The sequence below is a fragment of the Camellia sinensis genome, chromosome 8 (assembly GCF_055761805.1).
Source record: "Camellia sinensis isolate YWXY chromosome 8, ASM5576180v1, whole genome shotgun sequence".
NCBI classification, from domain to species: Eukaryota; Viridiplantae; Streptophyta; class Magnoliopsida; order Ericales; family Theaceae; genus Camellia; species Camellia sinensis.
In genome coordinates this window covers 162,087,581-162,105,463 of record NC_138968.1, presented here as the reverse complement: position 1 = coordinate 162,105,463, position 17,883 = coordinate 162,087,581, and the positions used below count along the sequence as shown (strand labels likewise).

Below are 17,883 nucleotides of genomic sequence, written 5' to 3'. Positions count from 1 at the left end.
TCTTAAAAAAATTATTTCTAAAAACTGAAAACCAAACAGAGTTATGTAATTTGATTTTTTTTTTTTTTATCTATAAGCATCAATTTAAAACTCTTATTTATTTTATAAACAAACAACAGCACTAGTGGGTCCCACTATTTAAGTTTAATTATGATTAATTTGAAGGGGAAATCTTATACCATTGATATTTTTTTCATAAATTTGTGTAATTTTATTATAAAATTTCATAATATCAATCATAAAAGTTATAATTTTGTCATAAATTGATATAAAAAAAATATCGTAAGTAAATTGCAAACTTTTGTTTCATGAATTATAAAATTTTAAACATTTTATTACATTAATTTGTGAAAAAACTATGTATTTTGTGATTGATATTACAAAAATTTATAATAAAATTACACTATTTGTGTTAGGATGCATAGGATTTCCCCTTTATCAAACTGAATCAGTTATCAATTTTGAAATTGATTTTGGATAACCGGCGAACAAACAAAGATTTAAATAAAGAAAAATCGAATTAAAATTTTATTTTTTTATTAATTGTCAACTAAATAAATCGTAGTTAACTGATTAATTTTTATTAATTTAAATAAAAAAATAATTAAGAAAATTTGAAACTAAGAATTATTTTGAGAATTGGCTTTTTAATGATTTTTTTAAATTTTTATGAAAAGAGTTATATAATGTAAAATTAATACATATGTATTTTATAATTAAAAAAGAAAATGATATAATTCCATACTTTTTAGGTTATAACTAAAAAAAACAAAAGTCATAATCAAACTACACATGAGATATAACTAAAGATTTAACGAATCATAGCTAAAATAATATCATAACTAAAGAAGAAAATGACATAATTAAGGGTAAGGATGTAAGAAAAATTGACAAAACCGATTGAACTGGACCAAACCGGCAATATTTGGTCTTTTTTTTAACAAGAATCGATATATGCGGTTTTTAAATTTGATTTTTTTATTTATTTTTGATTGGTATCAATTCAAACACCTTGTACATTGAACTAAAGCAAAACCGGCCACTTCAACATATATATATATATATATATAATCTAATAATATAATGATATTAATAAGTATAATAAATTATTAACATTATCACATTTATAACCTAAGTTTGTAAACTCTTATTATATATAATTTTAACTCTAACTCATTATTCTTGAAACATTAATATTTTTTAACTTTTTTTATTTTTTTAGGTTTGTTAATCTAGGAATTGGAAAATAATTATTAAATGGATGGATTGGATAAATATATAAATAACTAATTTAATATTTTTATAAAGATTAGTGATTATATTTAAAAGTGGTTTAAATTTGAAAGGTCTTAAACCGATTAAACCGCGCTGAATCGAATTGTTTCAATCGGTTCAGATCAATGTGTTTTGGTTGGAGAAACGATTTGTATCGATATTCAAAATAATTAAATCAACATTAACGGTTCGATAATTTTTTTTATCTAAATGCTGACCGTACCAATTTGATTATATCCCTAACTAAGGTTGTATATGATTCACATTTTTCAAGAATTATGGATGGTAGAGTTTTCCAAATAACAAAAGGAAAATGAGTTGGGCCCTCAATGAGGCACCTCCTTTAACCCTCTCTCTTTTTGATTGGCCAGTAGTTTTTTTTTTTTTTTTTTCTTTCTCCTCTAATCACCAGCCGCCACGTATGTGTAGGGATGATGGAGATGGTGATTAGAGGGGGTCTCAATCACTTCCCATAACAAAATGCATATGATATGGAAGGACTTTGCTAAATAACCACACCATATAAATTTCTTTATCCCAACAATAAATTTAGCTGATCTGTTAGTAATTTTGAAATTTAAAAACGGTGTAAGGCTTACCCACACAGATATATTCGAATTAAATCTATTCATATTCATATATACCTATTTAAAAGAAAATGTGTTGATTTTAAAAGCATCAATAGTCAGATTATTTCAAATAAAAATGTTTGGATAAATTTTATTTGTGGTGTTTGGTTTTTATTTTTGACTAAATAATCACAAAAAAAAAAATAATCAAAAAATCATAAAAACCCAAAAATCACAAAAAGACAAAAAAAAATTCACCATTCTAAAGTTAAAAAGTCAATTAAAAATACCAAACTAACAAAAAAGTTTCAAACTAAAAAATTCAAAAAATTCAAAAACCAACTAAAAAGGTGATTGCCAAACGAAGGTTTAAATTTGTTCATATATTTATGTGATTTTATAGAGAGATAGAGAAAAAGAGCGAGGGGGCCGCCTTGTGTTGATTTGAACTGAGGACAAGGCGCCCTTTAATTTAAAGCTATACATATCGTGTATATACCGTGCATGTAGTTTGCTTTTTCTAAAACTGGTTTCATTTTTTTGCGGAGAGGGCATAGTTATAGAACCAGAAGAGGATAAAAATAGCAAAAACTGGGGGGAGAGAGAGAGAGAGAGTAATTAATCAATCATGGAGGAGTTTGAGCCCATGGATTGATTGGTCTGACCTTGCTTCTCTTTTCAGAGGCCTGCAAGATTTGGTGGGTATTAGATCCTTTCTCAAAAATGGTAAATTTTCATGGCTTTTTAAATTTTAATAATTTATTATTATTATTATTTTTGTGGTAATCTTTTTTAAATATTGAATTTAGAAGTGGGTTTCTTTTTGAAATGGTGTAGAACAATGATAGAGTATTTAGTATGTATTTTATGGGTGTGGGTTTCACCAAAATTTGAAAACTTTTTAAATGTTCAAGTTTTTGTTTTCATGGTGTTCAATCTGCTCATTTCTTTGGGAATTTTTGATTTTTTGACATGGGTTGATTATTTTTTATTTTTGTTTTTAAATGTTTTTGGGTGTGTGTGTGTCTTGGGTTTCCGTCCACATGTTAAAATTACAAGCTTTGATTTTATTTATTTTTTTGTTGTTTAATCCCTGGGAATGTGCAATTCTTGTGGAAAATATTGATTGTGGTCAAGGGTTTGTTTAAAAAATGTTGTTGAGAAATTTTAAGAATCTTTTTTCTTGTTCTTCTAAAGTTGTTTGGTTAACGAGAAAAATGTGTCCTTTTCCATTTTCTTTCTTAATGACTGTTCTCTTCTTCATTTTTCTAGACCAAATGGTTTCTTATGTTGAAAAGAGCAACTGGGTTTTATGGATAAGACCAAAAAAAAAAAAAAAAAAAAATCCTTTTGTGGGTTTCATTTCTCTATTCAAATCTGGTCATGAAATCCATTTTCTGGTTAGTTCGAGTTTGGTTGGAGAGAAGATGATTCTTTTATCTCATTTTCTCTTGGAAAAGAAAGAAAGTGGTTGTGTTTGATTCTGATTTTCTACTTTAGTCAACATGGGAATCAGCATTTTATTGGTTTTTAACATAGAAATAAATAAATAATTTTCCTTTTGATTCCCGATTTTTTGAGCATCCTCAAGGTTTCATTCACCTTCCACAGCAATTCATGGAAGATCTTTTGTTGATTACTGGTAAGATTAGTAACAATGAAGTGAATGTGGTTCAAGCAATTACTAGAATAAAATGGCTGAATAATTATCCATTTTCATTTCTACTATGGCTTTACCCTTTTGTACTTCCATTAATTTAGTTCTGTTTTGTTAATTCCTGGGTTTGCTAGATCTGCATGTGTTTCAATGGCTTCGTTAGTTTCTCTTCCTCAAGACAATTTGTGGAGTGTTTGTTTACTTTCTTAAATTTAGTTAATGTATGTTTGAATTATAAGTTCATAGCATCTAAGCAAACACAAATTTTGATTTCAAGGTTAAGGTTTGAGATGGACCTTCCCGAGTCTACTAAGGTTGTATACGATAGGATCCAGAAGTTAGAGCCCGAAAACGCCTCTAAAATCCTTGGCTATCTCCTAATACAAGATCACGGCGACCGTGACATGATCCGCCTGGTCTTCAGTCCCGATAAGTTGCTCCACTCTCTGATCAACAAAGCAAAAACCGACCTTGGATTATCCCCAACACCAGCTTCAGATCTTCCTTTACAGTTCACGCCATTCTCACCATCTTTACCACGGCCTCTTTCATCTCCCTCAAGTCTCCGAGCCACCAATGCTTGCTGGGATCCCCAACTTGAGTTCTTGTCTCTGGAAGATCAGTTAGACTGTGTCAATTCAGTTGGTTCGGATTTCTCTAGCAATTATTATTACCCAGAATCCACATTAGGCCCAAGAAACAGCCAGAGGAGGTCTCCGAGCTTGCCTGAATTTCCGGTTAAGATTTGCCATTACTTCACAAAGGGATTCTGTAAGCATGGAAACAACTGTAGGTACTTCCACGGCCATCCCATGCCGGAATGCTTCAACCCCAGTTCAAATGAACTCCCAAATGAATATCACACCCTCTCGCCTAGGTCTCTTGACAAGTTAGAGTTTGAAATTATTGAGCTTTTGAAATCAAGGGGAGGGATTCCTGTTTCAATTGCTTCTTTACCAATGTTGTACTATGAGAAGTATGGAAGGACACTACAGGCTGAGGGGTACCTTACGGAGAGCCAGAGACATGGTAAGGTTGGGTATAGCCTCACCAAACTTCTTGCTCAACTCAAGAACAGTGTTCGCCTTATTGACAGGTGAATTTTTCTTTTTTTATTGCTTATAATAGCATTTAGATGTTGAAGTGTTCAATTTTTTTAATAGTAATCACTTGACTACGGTTATCGTTGATTTGCAGACCTCACGGCCAGCATTCAGTAATTTTGGCAGAAGATGTTCCAAAATACATGGAATTCATCAGTGAAAGAAGTGATCATGGAGGAGGAATTGTTTCTGGTTCTCGGCAGATTTATCTTACTTTTCCGGCTGAGAGCACCTTTACGGAGCATGATGTTTCCAACTATTTCAAGTAAGAATGTTGGCATGATTGGTAGTTGCTGGAATTTTGTAATATGTTTTGTTTGTGTCAAAACATTCATTTTTGTGTTGAAATATTTTTTATTGTGTAGTAAATTTGGGCCTGTTGAAGATGTGAGGATTCCTTGCCAACAGAAGAGGATGTTTGGGTTTGTCACCTTTGTTTTTCCCGAGACAGTCAAGCAGATTTTGGCAAAGGGGAATCCTCATTTTGTCTGTGGGGCTCGTGTTCTAGTGAAACCCTACAGGGAGAAGTCGAGGCTTGTTGACAGGTATAATTTGATCTGTTTTAAGAGGTAATCTTGTAGTGTCATCTTGTTTTTGATGTTGTTTAGAAGGTGTTAGGCACCTTACATCGCCCTTTTAGTAAAGTTCACCAGTGCCATTCGTGTTTTTTGAGTTCATGTACACAAATAATTGGACCATGAATCTCTTTGTGGAATTGATTATCAAAATGGTCATTATGGCTTTGGTTCTTTAGCATTGTTTGATTGATTCTATTGTCAACCTCAATAATGCACATTTCCAACCTTTATTTCTTTTCCACCTTTTAGGATTCCAATGGATAGTTGTGTCCTTATTAATAATGTCAAGTGCTTACTTTGCAAAGTTATCACTTTTTTGTCATCTAACGATAACTTTAGTTAAAGGCTCCATTTAATTCTCACTTTTCCGAAGCAAGTATTTTAAAAATGATTAAGAACTCTTTTACCAAGGCCCACCAGGGAGATGGGGTACAGCTGTAGCTTAAGGCATAACAATTACTATTGTGCCTCTTGTGGGAGGTCTTCCCGAGTGTTTTTTGATGATCTGAACTATTCATATTGTAGTATTCATTGAGTAGGTCATCCATACAAAAAATCAAATTGATTGGATATCTGTAACCTTGTAACCAAAGCACATTTGTTCTTATAAAAATTAACGGTTAACATAACTTTCATAAATTTTTAAAAACAATTAGGATTTAATTATGGGGTTATGAATATCCGATTCACTTGATTTTTTACATGAATAATATTTTTGATGAATCCTATAATATGAACGGTTCATATTATCGAAAAATATTCGGGTAGACCTCCCACAAAGGGGCAGCAGTAGGCACAGCAGTAGCCCCTTCTCCGAAATGGTTAAAACTCGGAATGTTAAAGACTCTGCCCAATTTACCCCTCTAGACCCCTATCCAATTCGGACTAAACTAAGTGTTTTTTTTAAAACAATCACTAGAAATTCTAATGGAGAAAGAATCTTTTATTAGTCTTCCAGCAATTTATGAAGATTTTGGAAATTATAGGGCATTTTGAGGAAATTTTCTTCCGAAACTATGTTTTTACAACTGTTTTGAGGTCTAATCCGAGACTTAATTTTGTGCAGGAAATATGCGGAGAAAATTCAGCACTCTATGTACTATGGTTCACACTTTGGTGATCAAGAATCCGAGCTTCACCCAAGTACTCAACAGAAATGTAGATTTATTTGAACTTGTTTTTACAAGGTTTTTTCTGGCTCGGAAATGTCTTCTGAGTCAGATAATATTCATCTATTTATCTTTTCAGTGCCTAGAGTTTGTGACAATTCAAGATTGCTCAAGAAGCAACTCATGGAAGAACATCAGGCACTTGAACTTGAGAGGAGGCATCTCTCAGAGTTGCGATTAATACCAAAAGCCATAAACCATCATCAACAGTATTTTGGCTACTCAATGGACGAGTTCACGCTTCAAGAAGGTTTTTCAATCTCTACTTTCACTAAACAATTTTATTATTATTATTAATCTAGCTATGCCTTTTCTTTCTGTGTTTATATGAAATCTTTATTTCTATATCCTTCTTGTTTGATGTTTCTTCTTTTTCTTTTCTTGACACTGCAGCACGTGCAGAACAGACGGAGCTCCCATCTGCTGACGGTTTCAATTATCTGCTAGACGTGCTCAACAACGGTTCTAACAAAAACGTTAGGCGTATAAATACAAAATACAATGACCAGGAGAGGTACATGAAAGCGTGATTTCTGAGTTAGATTTTTGTTAATTTTCTTTTAATTCCACTCCACAGAAGTATCACTTTCTGATTTTTTTTTTTTTTTCGTTTCTTTTTCCCTGGGTTTATTTTTGCTGTTATTTGTAAAAATTGCAGCAGTCAAGGACTTAATCTTCCAGATAGTCCATTCACAACTCCAATAGGGAGCGGCATTTCAACAGTAACATAGATTCAGAAACAAAGAAGAAATAAAGGAGATAGGGAGTAACCAAAGTTCAAGATCATTTCAAAGGTTGGATACAAAACAAAGCTCTCCTTTTATCGACTCTTCTAATCTCGGATCAGTAAGTCAGTAACTAGCTGCAAATTCATATCTAATTACAGAAAAAACACAACACATTGTTTTTCTTCTCCCTTTTAATTTAAGAGTGGAGTCAACAAAGAAGCATGATATATATAGATATATTTATGTAAAAATGCTTTTATTGGAAATGCTAATCACAGCAAGCAATCAAGCAAGAAGGCTTGTGGGTGTTTAGAAGAGAATGTAATTATATAGTTTGCTTTTTTAGTTGACAAAACAAAGGAACTGGAGAAATGTGCAGGGTGTGGTTCAGAGTAAAAAAGAAAGAAAGTGTAGAGATCTCTGCGACACCGGAAAACAGAAAGCTAATGATAAATTTCACTATACATAGCTGCAATTTTAATATTGGTCTGTTTGCGTGTTTTTGTTTCTGTTTCGTATTGTTTTAATTTGGCTGTGCTCTTGATGGCTCGTTTCATCCTCCAATCTGCTATTCTCTTCTTGTGTATATGTCGACTTGGCTGGCGAGCTAGTCTGGGCCAAGCCCGTTGGGTAGGGCTTGGATCAATTCTGCAGGATAGCCTGGATTGGTCTGTTAGCAAAAGCCCGACGGGCTTACCCTATGAGTAGAGTTGGGCATCATTTTTGTGGCTTGGTTTGATGCCAACCGTCACTACCCCTAATTGTGGAATAATGCATTAAAGATAATATTATACAAATAAAGGCTGTGTTTTGAAGGATTTTGAAACTGTAATTCTATTCACACATTTTAATATCATGTTTGGATAGGAATTTTAAATTATATTTTTACAACAAACAGAAAACTCTGCAAAAATCTGTGTCAGGCTCGATTTTTAAAATTTTTTTTTTTTGAAATTTGGCCTAACCGGTTGACCGGAACAGTGTATTTTTTTTTTTGGCAATTGACACGTTAATTTTTATATATTCAAAAAAAATATTTTTTGAATTTTTAAAAAAAATTTGTGAGTTTTAATAGAATTTTAAGTTGTGTGTTAGGTTATGAGTTGTAAATTTTTGTATCAAATATCATGTCACATCAAAAAAATTTTACTTAATTTAAAAAAAATTTTAAAATTTTTTTATCAAATAAATTTTTCGTACTTAAATCATAATTTTAAAGTACACAAATTTAAAATATAACTCTTATTTTTAAATTATATTTAGAAAATTTTACCAAACATTATCAAAATTTTTATTTAAAAAGAATACAGAATGATGTGGACTTTACTCACATTCATCCTTGAAAGAAAAAAATTCATCATTGTCTTTAATATTTGTATTATTCGGTATAATTTAATTTTTTTATTTTTATAAAAAAATTATATGATTACTATATAAATAAATAAATAAAATGGAAGAAAAAAATTAAAAGGGCCCTTTTTTTTGACTTGTAGGATTGTTGACTTTTTGTTTAAGTGGGATGAATATGATAACAATAATGTTATATGGACCCTACTTACCCTGGTGTGTGATATAATTGAAGTTGCGGACCCCAAAGGCGGTCACCGCTGTTCAACTTTGTACCATTGGAATTTGGAACAGCTATGTGATGTTGGCATGCTGCCATCAATTTTTTAATTGATATTTGATTTACTTTTTATTTTCTATAATTAAATTTAGTTTACACATTTCTTGATTAATTAATGGTTGAATAAATTTTTAATAATTATTATCGTGATTTAAACTCAAGATTTTAAATTTTAAATTTTATTATTTTTATTTTTATTTTTATGTTCAACCAATCCATTTAATTTATGTCCATAAACTTTGGACAACACAGCTAAGGCTTAATGAAATTGTACTGTTTTTTTTTCTTTCTTTTCCATCTTTTATCTTGATTTTTTTTAAGGATAAGGGCTCACTGCTGTGCGTGAAGCACAGTAGTGACTGTGGTGTCTTTATTTGAGGTATATTGTGGTCTTATTTTTATGATCTAAACCGTCTATTTTGTAGGGTTTGTTGAGTACTTCATGCCTACCAAAAATCATATTAATCGGATATCAACAACTATATGATCGGATTGCATATTATTTATGTTATTTCTCAAAATAAAACTTATTATTTATTTTTTTGGTTATCGATCATATAGTTGTTGATATCCGATTAATATGATTTTTGATAGGCATGAAGTACTCAACAAATCCTACAAAATGGACGGTTTGGATCATAAAAATAAGATCATATTACACCTCAAATTGAGGCACCACAGTCACTGCTGTGCTTCACGCACAGCAGTGACCCCTTATCCAAGGGACCCATTCCAATCCTCTTTTCATGCGCTCAACAAATTAAAACATCTATTGTTCAACAAAGTAATCATCTATCGTGTTTTTTTTTTGTTTTTTTTGTTTTCTTTGTTTTGTTTTTTGTTTTGGGGTAAGGGAATTAAAAATTTATAAAAAAATATTTGGGAACTCTAATTAAGCATTCTTAATTCACTCTCAATGACATAAAATAGACTACATTAAAAGGGGATTCATGCTCTCTCTCTCTCTCTCTCTCTCTCTCTCCTCATTAGAGATTAAAATAGAAATTGGGAGATGTAGTACCACTCAAGTGTAATATTGGGAAATATTTTTTTTTGAAATGAAAACAATCCGCAAAGTTATTGCTGTTTTATTTTTTAAAAATAAATATATATATAAATTAAAAATCGACAATGTTACGTAGCTCAAATTTTGTGGCTCAAAAGTGGCTCAAATGGCCAAAACTTTTGGCCATTTGAGCCACTTTTGAGCCACAAAATTTGAGTTACGAGACATTTTCCATTAAAAATAGAAAACAAAAACGTTATCTAATTAAACTCATGGTTGGAACTAACAAGCAAGAAGGTGCCTTTTCAACGAGAAAAAAAATTTGAACTCTTAAAAAAGTTTTTCTTAATGTGACTGCAATGATATAATACATAGTACATGTCAATTTTTAGTGGGCTCTTTTTTGATAAATCCTATTTGTAACTGTTTTATTCCATAAAATCCAAACTATTTTTGAATATTCTATTAGGTCTATTAATTGTAAAAGGACGAAATAACCCTCCTCCACCTCTTCCGCGTCTAATTGATTCTAAAAACCCATTTCCATTCCAACTATTCAATCCACAAAATTTTCAAAACAAAAACTGATCGTCGACCCAGAGTCACATCGCCTCACCGTAACCCTAGATTCACATCGCCTCACCATCGTCGTCGTCCACCGTCGACCCCAGATTCCTCTTCATATCACCGCTACGAAGGTTTACATCGAAAGGAGGGTGCTTTGTCATTCCAAAAATCCCGTCGTTGGACTGAGTTTATTTCATCGACTGAGTGTGGTCCATACCCACCCACCATGAGAAACAAAAGTAAGCAATACCATTCCACTTTCTGCTTTTCAATCATAATGTGATCACCCATGTAAACATTTACATTGCCCTATAACTGTTGTTGTTTTCGGAATTGATTTTGTAAACATAGATGATGTGAACATTTCATTACTGTTCATTACTGGATAAACTAACATTAGTAGACACTGATGTGAACATTCACATCAGTGTATAATGATGTGAATGTTCACATTACTGTCATTGTTGATGTTGTTGATTGTAGATGTCCATAGAACCCTCAATCTTCACTCAACAATGTGATGGACTATAATGTAAATATTCACAATGTGACATCAATGTCAGACTTGTTGGAGTTGTTGGGTGTTGTTTGGTGTTGTTGGTTCCACCCTTTGTTTTGCAGCCAATTATAACATAATGTGATCACCCATGTAAACATTTACATTGCCCTATAACTGTTGTTGTTTTCAGAATTGATTTTGTAAACATAGATGATGTGAACATTCACATCAGTGTATAATGATGTGAATGTTCATATTACTGTCATTGTTGATATTGTTGGTTGTTGATGTCCATAAAACCCCCAATCTTTACTCAATAATGTGATGGAATATAATGTAAATATTTACAATGTGACATCAATGTCAGACTTGTTGGTGTTGTTGGTTCCACCCTTTGTTTTTTAACCAATTATAACATAATGTGATAACCCATGTAAACATTTACATTGCCCTATAACTGTTGTTATTTTCGGAATTGATTTTGTAAACATAAATGATGTGAACATTCACATTACTGTTCATTACTGGATAAACTGACATTAGTAGATACTAATGTGAACATTCACATTAGTGTATAATGATGTGAATGCTCACATTACTGTCATTGTTGATATTGTTGATTGTTGATGTCCATAGAATCCCCAATCTTCACTCAACAATGTGATGGACTATGATGTAAATATTCACATTGTGACATCAATGTCAGACTTGTTGGTGTTGTTGGGAGTTGTTGGTTCCACCCTCTGTTTTTCAGCCAATTATATGTTCTTATTTGAACAAACAGGTCTTCCCCGTAGATTTAATGGCAAACGGAAGAGAGGGGAATCGCGTGCCAAAGGCAAACCCGATCAAACAGCTAGTCTTGAACAAGTAAACATGAAAAGGTTAACTACCGGTCAAATATAACAGGATTGGTGAAACTGTTGAAGGATACAAAATTTACAAGTGGTCAATTGAAGTGCCTTAGAAAAACACTATTTTGGCCCTTATTTGACTGTTTGATCAGTAATGAAGTCGACCTCAACCATTGCATGAAATACGATGATGTCATTGTGCGTATAGTGCAGACATTCGAGCCATCTAGTGGGAGGTTTTACATCGGGGACAAGAGCATTCAGATTTTTAGAAGTGATGTATCATTTATCTTTGGGGTAGACTGCGGCACCAAGTCGATAGACCTCTTTTATGGTGCAAAACCAACGACCGGCATCATACACCGAATGTGCAAGGATATTAGTCGGTTAAGTGCTACCAAAATATGAGACATTCTAAACGAAGCATTAAAGGGCACAAAGAAACAAGACAATGAAGAGGTCACAAGATTAGTTTGCATGTATGCATGCGTCAAACTATTTTTTTCTACGTCTGGAGAAACAATCGGATGGGCTTTATACTCATACATGGACCCATTAAACAAGTATGACTGGGCTGAGAGCATCCGGGCAACCCTGATGGGTTCATTGGGCCAAAATTGGGGAAAACCAAGACGAGTCACCGGATGTGTTATGTTGTTAATGGTAAATCTCATAAAACTTATTCTATGTTTAATATGAACATTTACGGGGTCTACCCACTCTGATGTGAATGTTCACATTACTGAGCAATGGTGTCGAAGTTGACATCAGTGATGTAAACATTTACATTACTGTTCAGTAATGTACAAACACACATTAATAGACACTGGTGTAAACATTCACATTAGTGTAGATTGATGTGATGTTAGCAACAAAACAAATGTGAAACATACACATTACTGATGTGAATGTTCACATTATTGGGCAATGGTGTGGAAGTTGACATCAATAATGTGGACATTCACATTACTGTTCAGTAATGGATAAACACACATTACTAGCCACTGGTGTAAACGTTCACATCAGTGTTAATTGATGTGAACATTCACATTACTGACCACTGGTGTAAACATTCACATCAGTGTTATTTGATGTGAACATTCACATTACTGATGTTTGTTATTTGTTTCAGTACTGGTTGTGTGAGCATACAACAATCTTACAACCTCGCAACCCTAATGCCATTCTGCGATGTGGGAAGTGGGACCTCACAGCCTTACATACCAACATGAAGTCCATATCTTTTGCTAAGTTTGGTTTAAATGAGGTAGAAGTACAACAAAAAATATTGTGCTCATTCACATAGTAAGACAAGGAACTATGTAACTAACATAATGTCTCCAACAGCAGGTATATGGCGGCGAGCTGATGGCATCCCCAACTGAAGCAAAGATGTACCATCATACAAAATTGAATGTGGAGCCCAAACCTGAGGTTTTGTCGAGTGCACCAGCAAAGTAAGATAAAAACAATGATGATGAAAGCAAAGACAATCAAGGCAGTGACAACAGCGATGGAATTTCTGGCGATGCAATGGACCTAAATGATGTTGGACATGACATCAACACCAGCTTTAGCACCCCCAATGCTAAGAGAGGTATCATCATAGCACAACCAAGTGAGCCGAACATTGTGGATGTACTTATAAAAGAAAACCAAAAAGCTTAGGGTCTCGTACGACAATGGAAAGCGAAATACAAATAGTTGGAAGAATCGTGGGAGTTGAGGGCAAGGGTGATTGCTGCCCTTGAAGCCAAACTATTTGACCAATCGAGCCCATCCAATATGGACATGGACATCAAGAATTACATGGAGTGGAAAGATACAGAAATTCAGCGGTTGACAAAGTTGATCATCAACTTGGAATATGAAAAAATAATTCTTCAAAACCTTTTTGATGATCAGTCCCTCCACATTATCACTCAAGTTGAAGCACAAAAGGCTCATGACAGCCTTAAGAAGCATCCCATTGCAGTATTTGAACACATTATCAGCCCACCATCGAGGGTAAAACGCATCAAGCAGAAGGTAAGGAAAGAGCACCGGTTGGATAAGTTTGAATACCCCAACTTGCCTGGTCAAAAGAAAGAGAAAGAGGGAGCTGAAGAGCAATTCCATGCAATCCAAATTGCACAAGATTTAGACAAACATTCACAAAAAAAGGACCCAACAATCCTTGAACAACAAACTGAAGGTTTGGGCCAACATGAGCAAACTCAACAGCCAAAAGGTCCAAAATTTACACAAGAACGGCGGTGATGAGTAAGTGATCTTACATATCCCCAACTGAATTTATTTTTATGCTGATGTTGACCTTCCCATACGTACTTAATAGATTAGATCATTTCATAAATGTGCAATGTTGACATTAACGTTTTCTGTAATCACAATGCACAGGTTGCTTGTGTGGCGAGGGGACTCAAAGACTAAAGACGTGTATTTTGATGACATCATACACATCATTAAGGAATAATCAATAACCAACAATGTATGACAATCGTAAATGTGTACAAAACACACACACACACACACATACACATACACACACACACACACTGTAAAGACACTGCAAATAATGTACTGCCACCCCTCTGTTTGTGCAGGTGATAGATGCATATGGTGAAATTCTACTCGAACTACAAGGACTAGTCAATCCAAGTTTGGAGGATTCGACATTCATCTTTACAAGCACATGTTTGGTAACCACTACATTTTTTGTTTGTTTATGTTTGATGTTGATGAGAATGTTCACATGAACAGTATTTGATTTGCATGTTCAATAGATGTCAATGTTCATCTCAGCATTATATGCTTATATTATTAACTTAAATGATAGGCAAATGTGAATGTTAACAACAACATAAAATGACAGGTCTGAGCATTCACATTGACAGATGTGAACATTAACATCATTCGCAGTGAACATTATATGCTTATTATGTTGTTAACTTAAATGATACACATATGTGAATGTTAACAACAACATAATATGACAGGTGTGAACATTCACATTTGTAATACATTCCATGGCTATTTGACAAATTAACAGATGTGAACATTCACATTGAACATTGATATACAGATGTGAATGTTAACAACAACATAAAATAACAGGTTTGAACATTCACATTGACAGATGTGAACATTAACATCATTTGCAGTGAACATTATATGCTTATTATATTGTTAACTTAAATGACACACAGATGTGAATGTTAACAACAACATAATATGACAGGTGTGAACATTCACATTTGTAATACATTGCATGACTGTTTCACAAATTAACAGATGTGAACATTCACATCATTCACATCACTCATCATTAGCAGATGTGAACATTCACATCATTCACATCGAACATTGATATAAATACTTGGTAGATCATCGTATGACCTTTGTGTGCAGAAAATCATACAAGAGTAACCCCCCCAACAAGAGAAATAAACCGATTGATGTACATATCAAGGAGTATCAAGGCCAGAGATTCTTAATCTTTCCAATACACGACAACTTCCGCTGGACGATTGTTGTGTACGACGTAACAGACAATGTATGGAGGCATTATAACTTGCTACGCCCAAGACCCAGCATACATGACCCATATATTGACAAAGCACAAATAGTGATAAGTGGCTGACACATATAATACTTGTCATGATGTGTAATATTTGAACTTGGACGTATGCACTATGTTGCTTGGTGCCTAATATGAAATTTCATTGTTGGTAGAGGGACTACATCGAGGCTTTGGTGCGCAACATCGGACCAACATCACCATTATGGACCAAATTATCAAGCCAAAATACTTCGCAACCAATCATATCAGTAGACATCTGTCCCCAGCAAGCATCAGATTCGTAAGCCTAAAATCCATTTGTGCACATGTTCCACAACCATTACATACCTAAATTTCAAAATCTAACAAGAAGTTTTCATTTTCAGGGTGGATTGCAGGCCTGCAGTTTGTTACATCATAAGGGCGCATGTATACCGTGAAGATATTGTTGACAGCCTAAATCGCGTTGAATGGTGTCAAGTAAGAGACTCATTAGTACACCTTTTTCTGAATCACAGAAAAATAGTGCAATGTGAAAACCTATAGGTGAGAGGTGTCCACCTATCACTGTTACCCAAATCTGTTATCCACATTTAAGACAATTTAGTGTCAATAGATTTTACATATTGGAGCAGACTAGCTTAATTGTAAATCAAGTCTATATCACTGCTTGTATAGATATTTTTCAGTCAATATATGTATATGCATTTTGAGGCCTATTTTGTGTTGGTCATGCACATTGAGATTGTATTTTCTTCTTTTTTTTTTGACACATGACATGATGTGAATTTTCACATCACAGAATGATCATACACTTATGTTTTAAAGCCATACTATATGGATGTGAATATTGCTTAAAGTGTTATTGTAACACAATATGACAGGTGTGAATATGATATTTCTTAACACATAAGTCAATATTCACATCTAATAATTTGATGATGTGAATATTCACATCGTAGCTTCTGATTATTTGAATGGCAGCAACGATGTTAATATTCACAGCACGCCCATGCATGCATCATAATATACACAAGAACATCTAATTTTTGCTAGCAACAAACACTGACAATTACATTTTGTAATACATATATGAATATTCACATCTTCTGAGTTGATGATGTGAATGGTTACATTGATGTAAACGTTCATGTCATCTACTTTGATTTTTGTCAACGGTAACAAGAATGTGAATATTCACACCACATAAATGTTTAAAATTTCAATCCATGTGCAATTATTCACATAATGTGATTATATTACAAAAGTGTGAATGTTAACATCATGTATTCATCCAAAACACAACAACAAAAATGTCAGATTGGTACCTTAAAAAATTAAAAATAAAACACAAATCAAATACTAATGCATTATTATGTTTGCCAACGCAACGTAATCTTATTACAACACAATGTGTGCCAACATAACACAATCTTATTTCAGCAATCAATACAAGAATCTTATGTAAAACACAACGTTGAAATAAAAAATGTACACCCAATATCGGCTCCTTGCATGATTTTCGATTGTGGCTTCCCAACTTATCACATCTCCCGCACCTTATTTGTTTTAGTTTCTCACCCCTTGATGGGATTCTATTCTTTTTCGGTCTTTCGAGTGGTCTTTTCATAGTTGGTGGTGTAGGCACCCCATTTTTTACCGTTCTCAAGACTTGGACGTCATCGTTTGAACACTCGATGACTATCCATGTTTGTATTCGTCCTGAGTTCTCGAAGGTCTCGGCCATGCGCCTTGCCTCAAGACCTTTCGACTTGCCTGTATTGTGTTTGGTTTTGCACCAAACACTTGTTGTTTTGCTTCTGAGGGCAGGAAATGGCTTGTTGGCCATCCCTACACCTTATCGGCCATGGCTTGAGGCTACCGTCCATGTTTTGTTTCCACCGGCCATTGGTAATGGCAGGCCGGCACTATTTATGGTCGGCCGACCATTGTTTTGGTCAACTTGTCATTTTTGGCTGGCCGATCACTGTTCATCTGTTTTTGGCAGATATTTTATGCCAGCTGTGATAGCTGGCATCCACAATGCACCCCCTCCATACATGTATGGAGGGATTCCCTTCTTGCTTAGCTTGTTTTGTAAGCTTTGCAAGAGTGAATTTCTATAAAGGGAGGGATTCTCCTCCCTCCTCAAAGGTTCTAAAAAGGTTCAGAGAGGGTCTGAGATTAGGGTTTAGGATTTGTATCTCTCTATCTCTATATCTCCCTCTATTTCACTCTTGTGTGTGTATAAGGTGTATTTGTTCTTAGTTTTACACTAGGACACCTAGTGTCACACCTTACCTTGGTTGCTGAGGTGCCAAAGGGTTGTTCTTGAAGTTTTTGAGTGGATTTAAGCTTGGAAAGGCTGCTGGAGCCTTGTTCTTGAAGGTGGTCTACAAGGGTGAGATTTTTGTTCTTTATTCCCTGTTTTTGCATAAGCCTTTTGCCTATCTTGTATCTATTTTTGAGCTTAGTCTATAACTGATAAAAGTTCTAATTTTACTTGCTTAAAATAGTTGTTTAAGGTTGCTTTGGTGTTTGAGGTTGTTTACCCCCCCTTAGGCCTTGTTTGGCCTCCTTTTTGTGCTATTTTTGGTGAGCTCCGGGACCACCTTGTATTGGCCTCCTCACCACTGAAATCCAGAGGGATTTTTGTGGTGAGGATGGTGTTTTGAGGTCCTAAGACGGAGAG

General features: G+C 34.0%; 1 protein-coding gene and 1 long non-coding RNA gene across 14 annotated transcripts; both read left to right on the top strand.

The window, feature by feature from the left end:
* The first annotated feature begins 2,218 nt into the window (after positions 1–2,218).
* LOC114256398 (zinc finger CCCH domain-containing protein 18) lies at positions 2,219–7,562 on the top strand. Of its 13 annotated transcripts, none has more exons than XM_028196042.2 (8): positions 2,219–2,542; positions 3,779–4,597; positions 4,699–4,869; positions 4,970–5,149; positions 6,249–6,325; positions 6,431–6,601; positions 6,745–6,865; positions 7,013–7,562. In XM_028196042.2, exons 2-8 carry the CDS (start codon positions 3,792–3,794, stop codon positions 7,080–7,082), a joined length of 1,596 nt encoding a protein of 531 aa, XP_028051843.2. In that variant the 5' UTR covers positions 2,219–2,542; positions 3,779–3,791; the 3' UTR covers positions 7,083–7,562. The 13 variants fall into 13 exon arrangements, with proteins under 13 accessions (XP_028051843.2, XP_028051842.2, XP_028051841.2 ...); XM_028196041.2 differs by having other exon boundaries at positions 7,010–7,562; XM_028196040.2 differs by having other exon boundaries at positions 6,249–6,340.
* A 5,417-nt stretch (positions 7,563–12,979) lies between these two features.
* On the top strand, positions 12,980–16,001 carry LOC114256434 (uncharacterized). The gene is made up of 5 exons (XR_003627195.2): positions 12,980–13,894; positions 14,030–14,120; positions 14,236–14,331; positions 15,041–15,492; positions 15,578–16,001. It is a non-coding gene; the product is annotated as an uncharacterized LOC114256434 (long non-coding RNA).
* Positions 16,002–17,883: the final 1,882 nt, after the last annotated feature.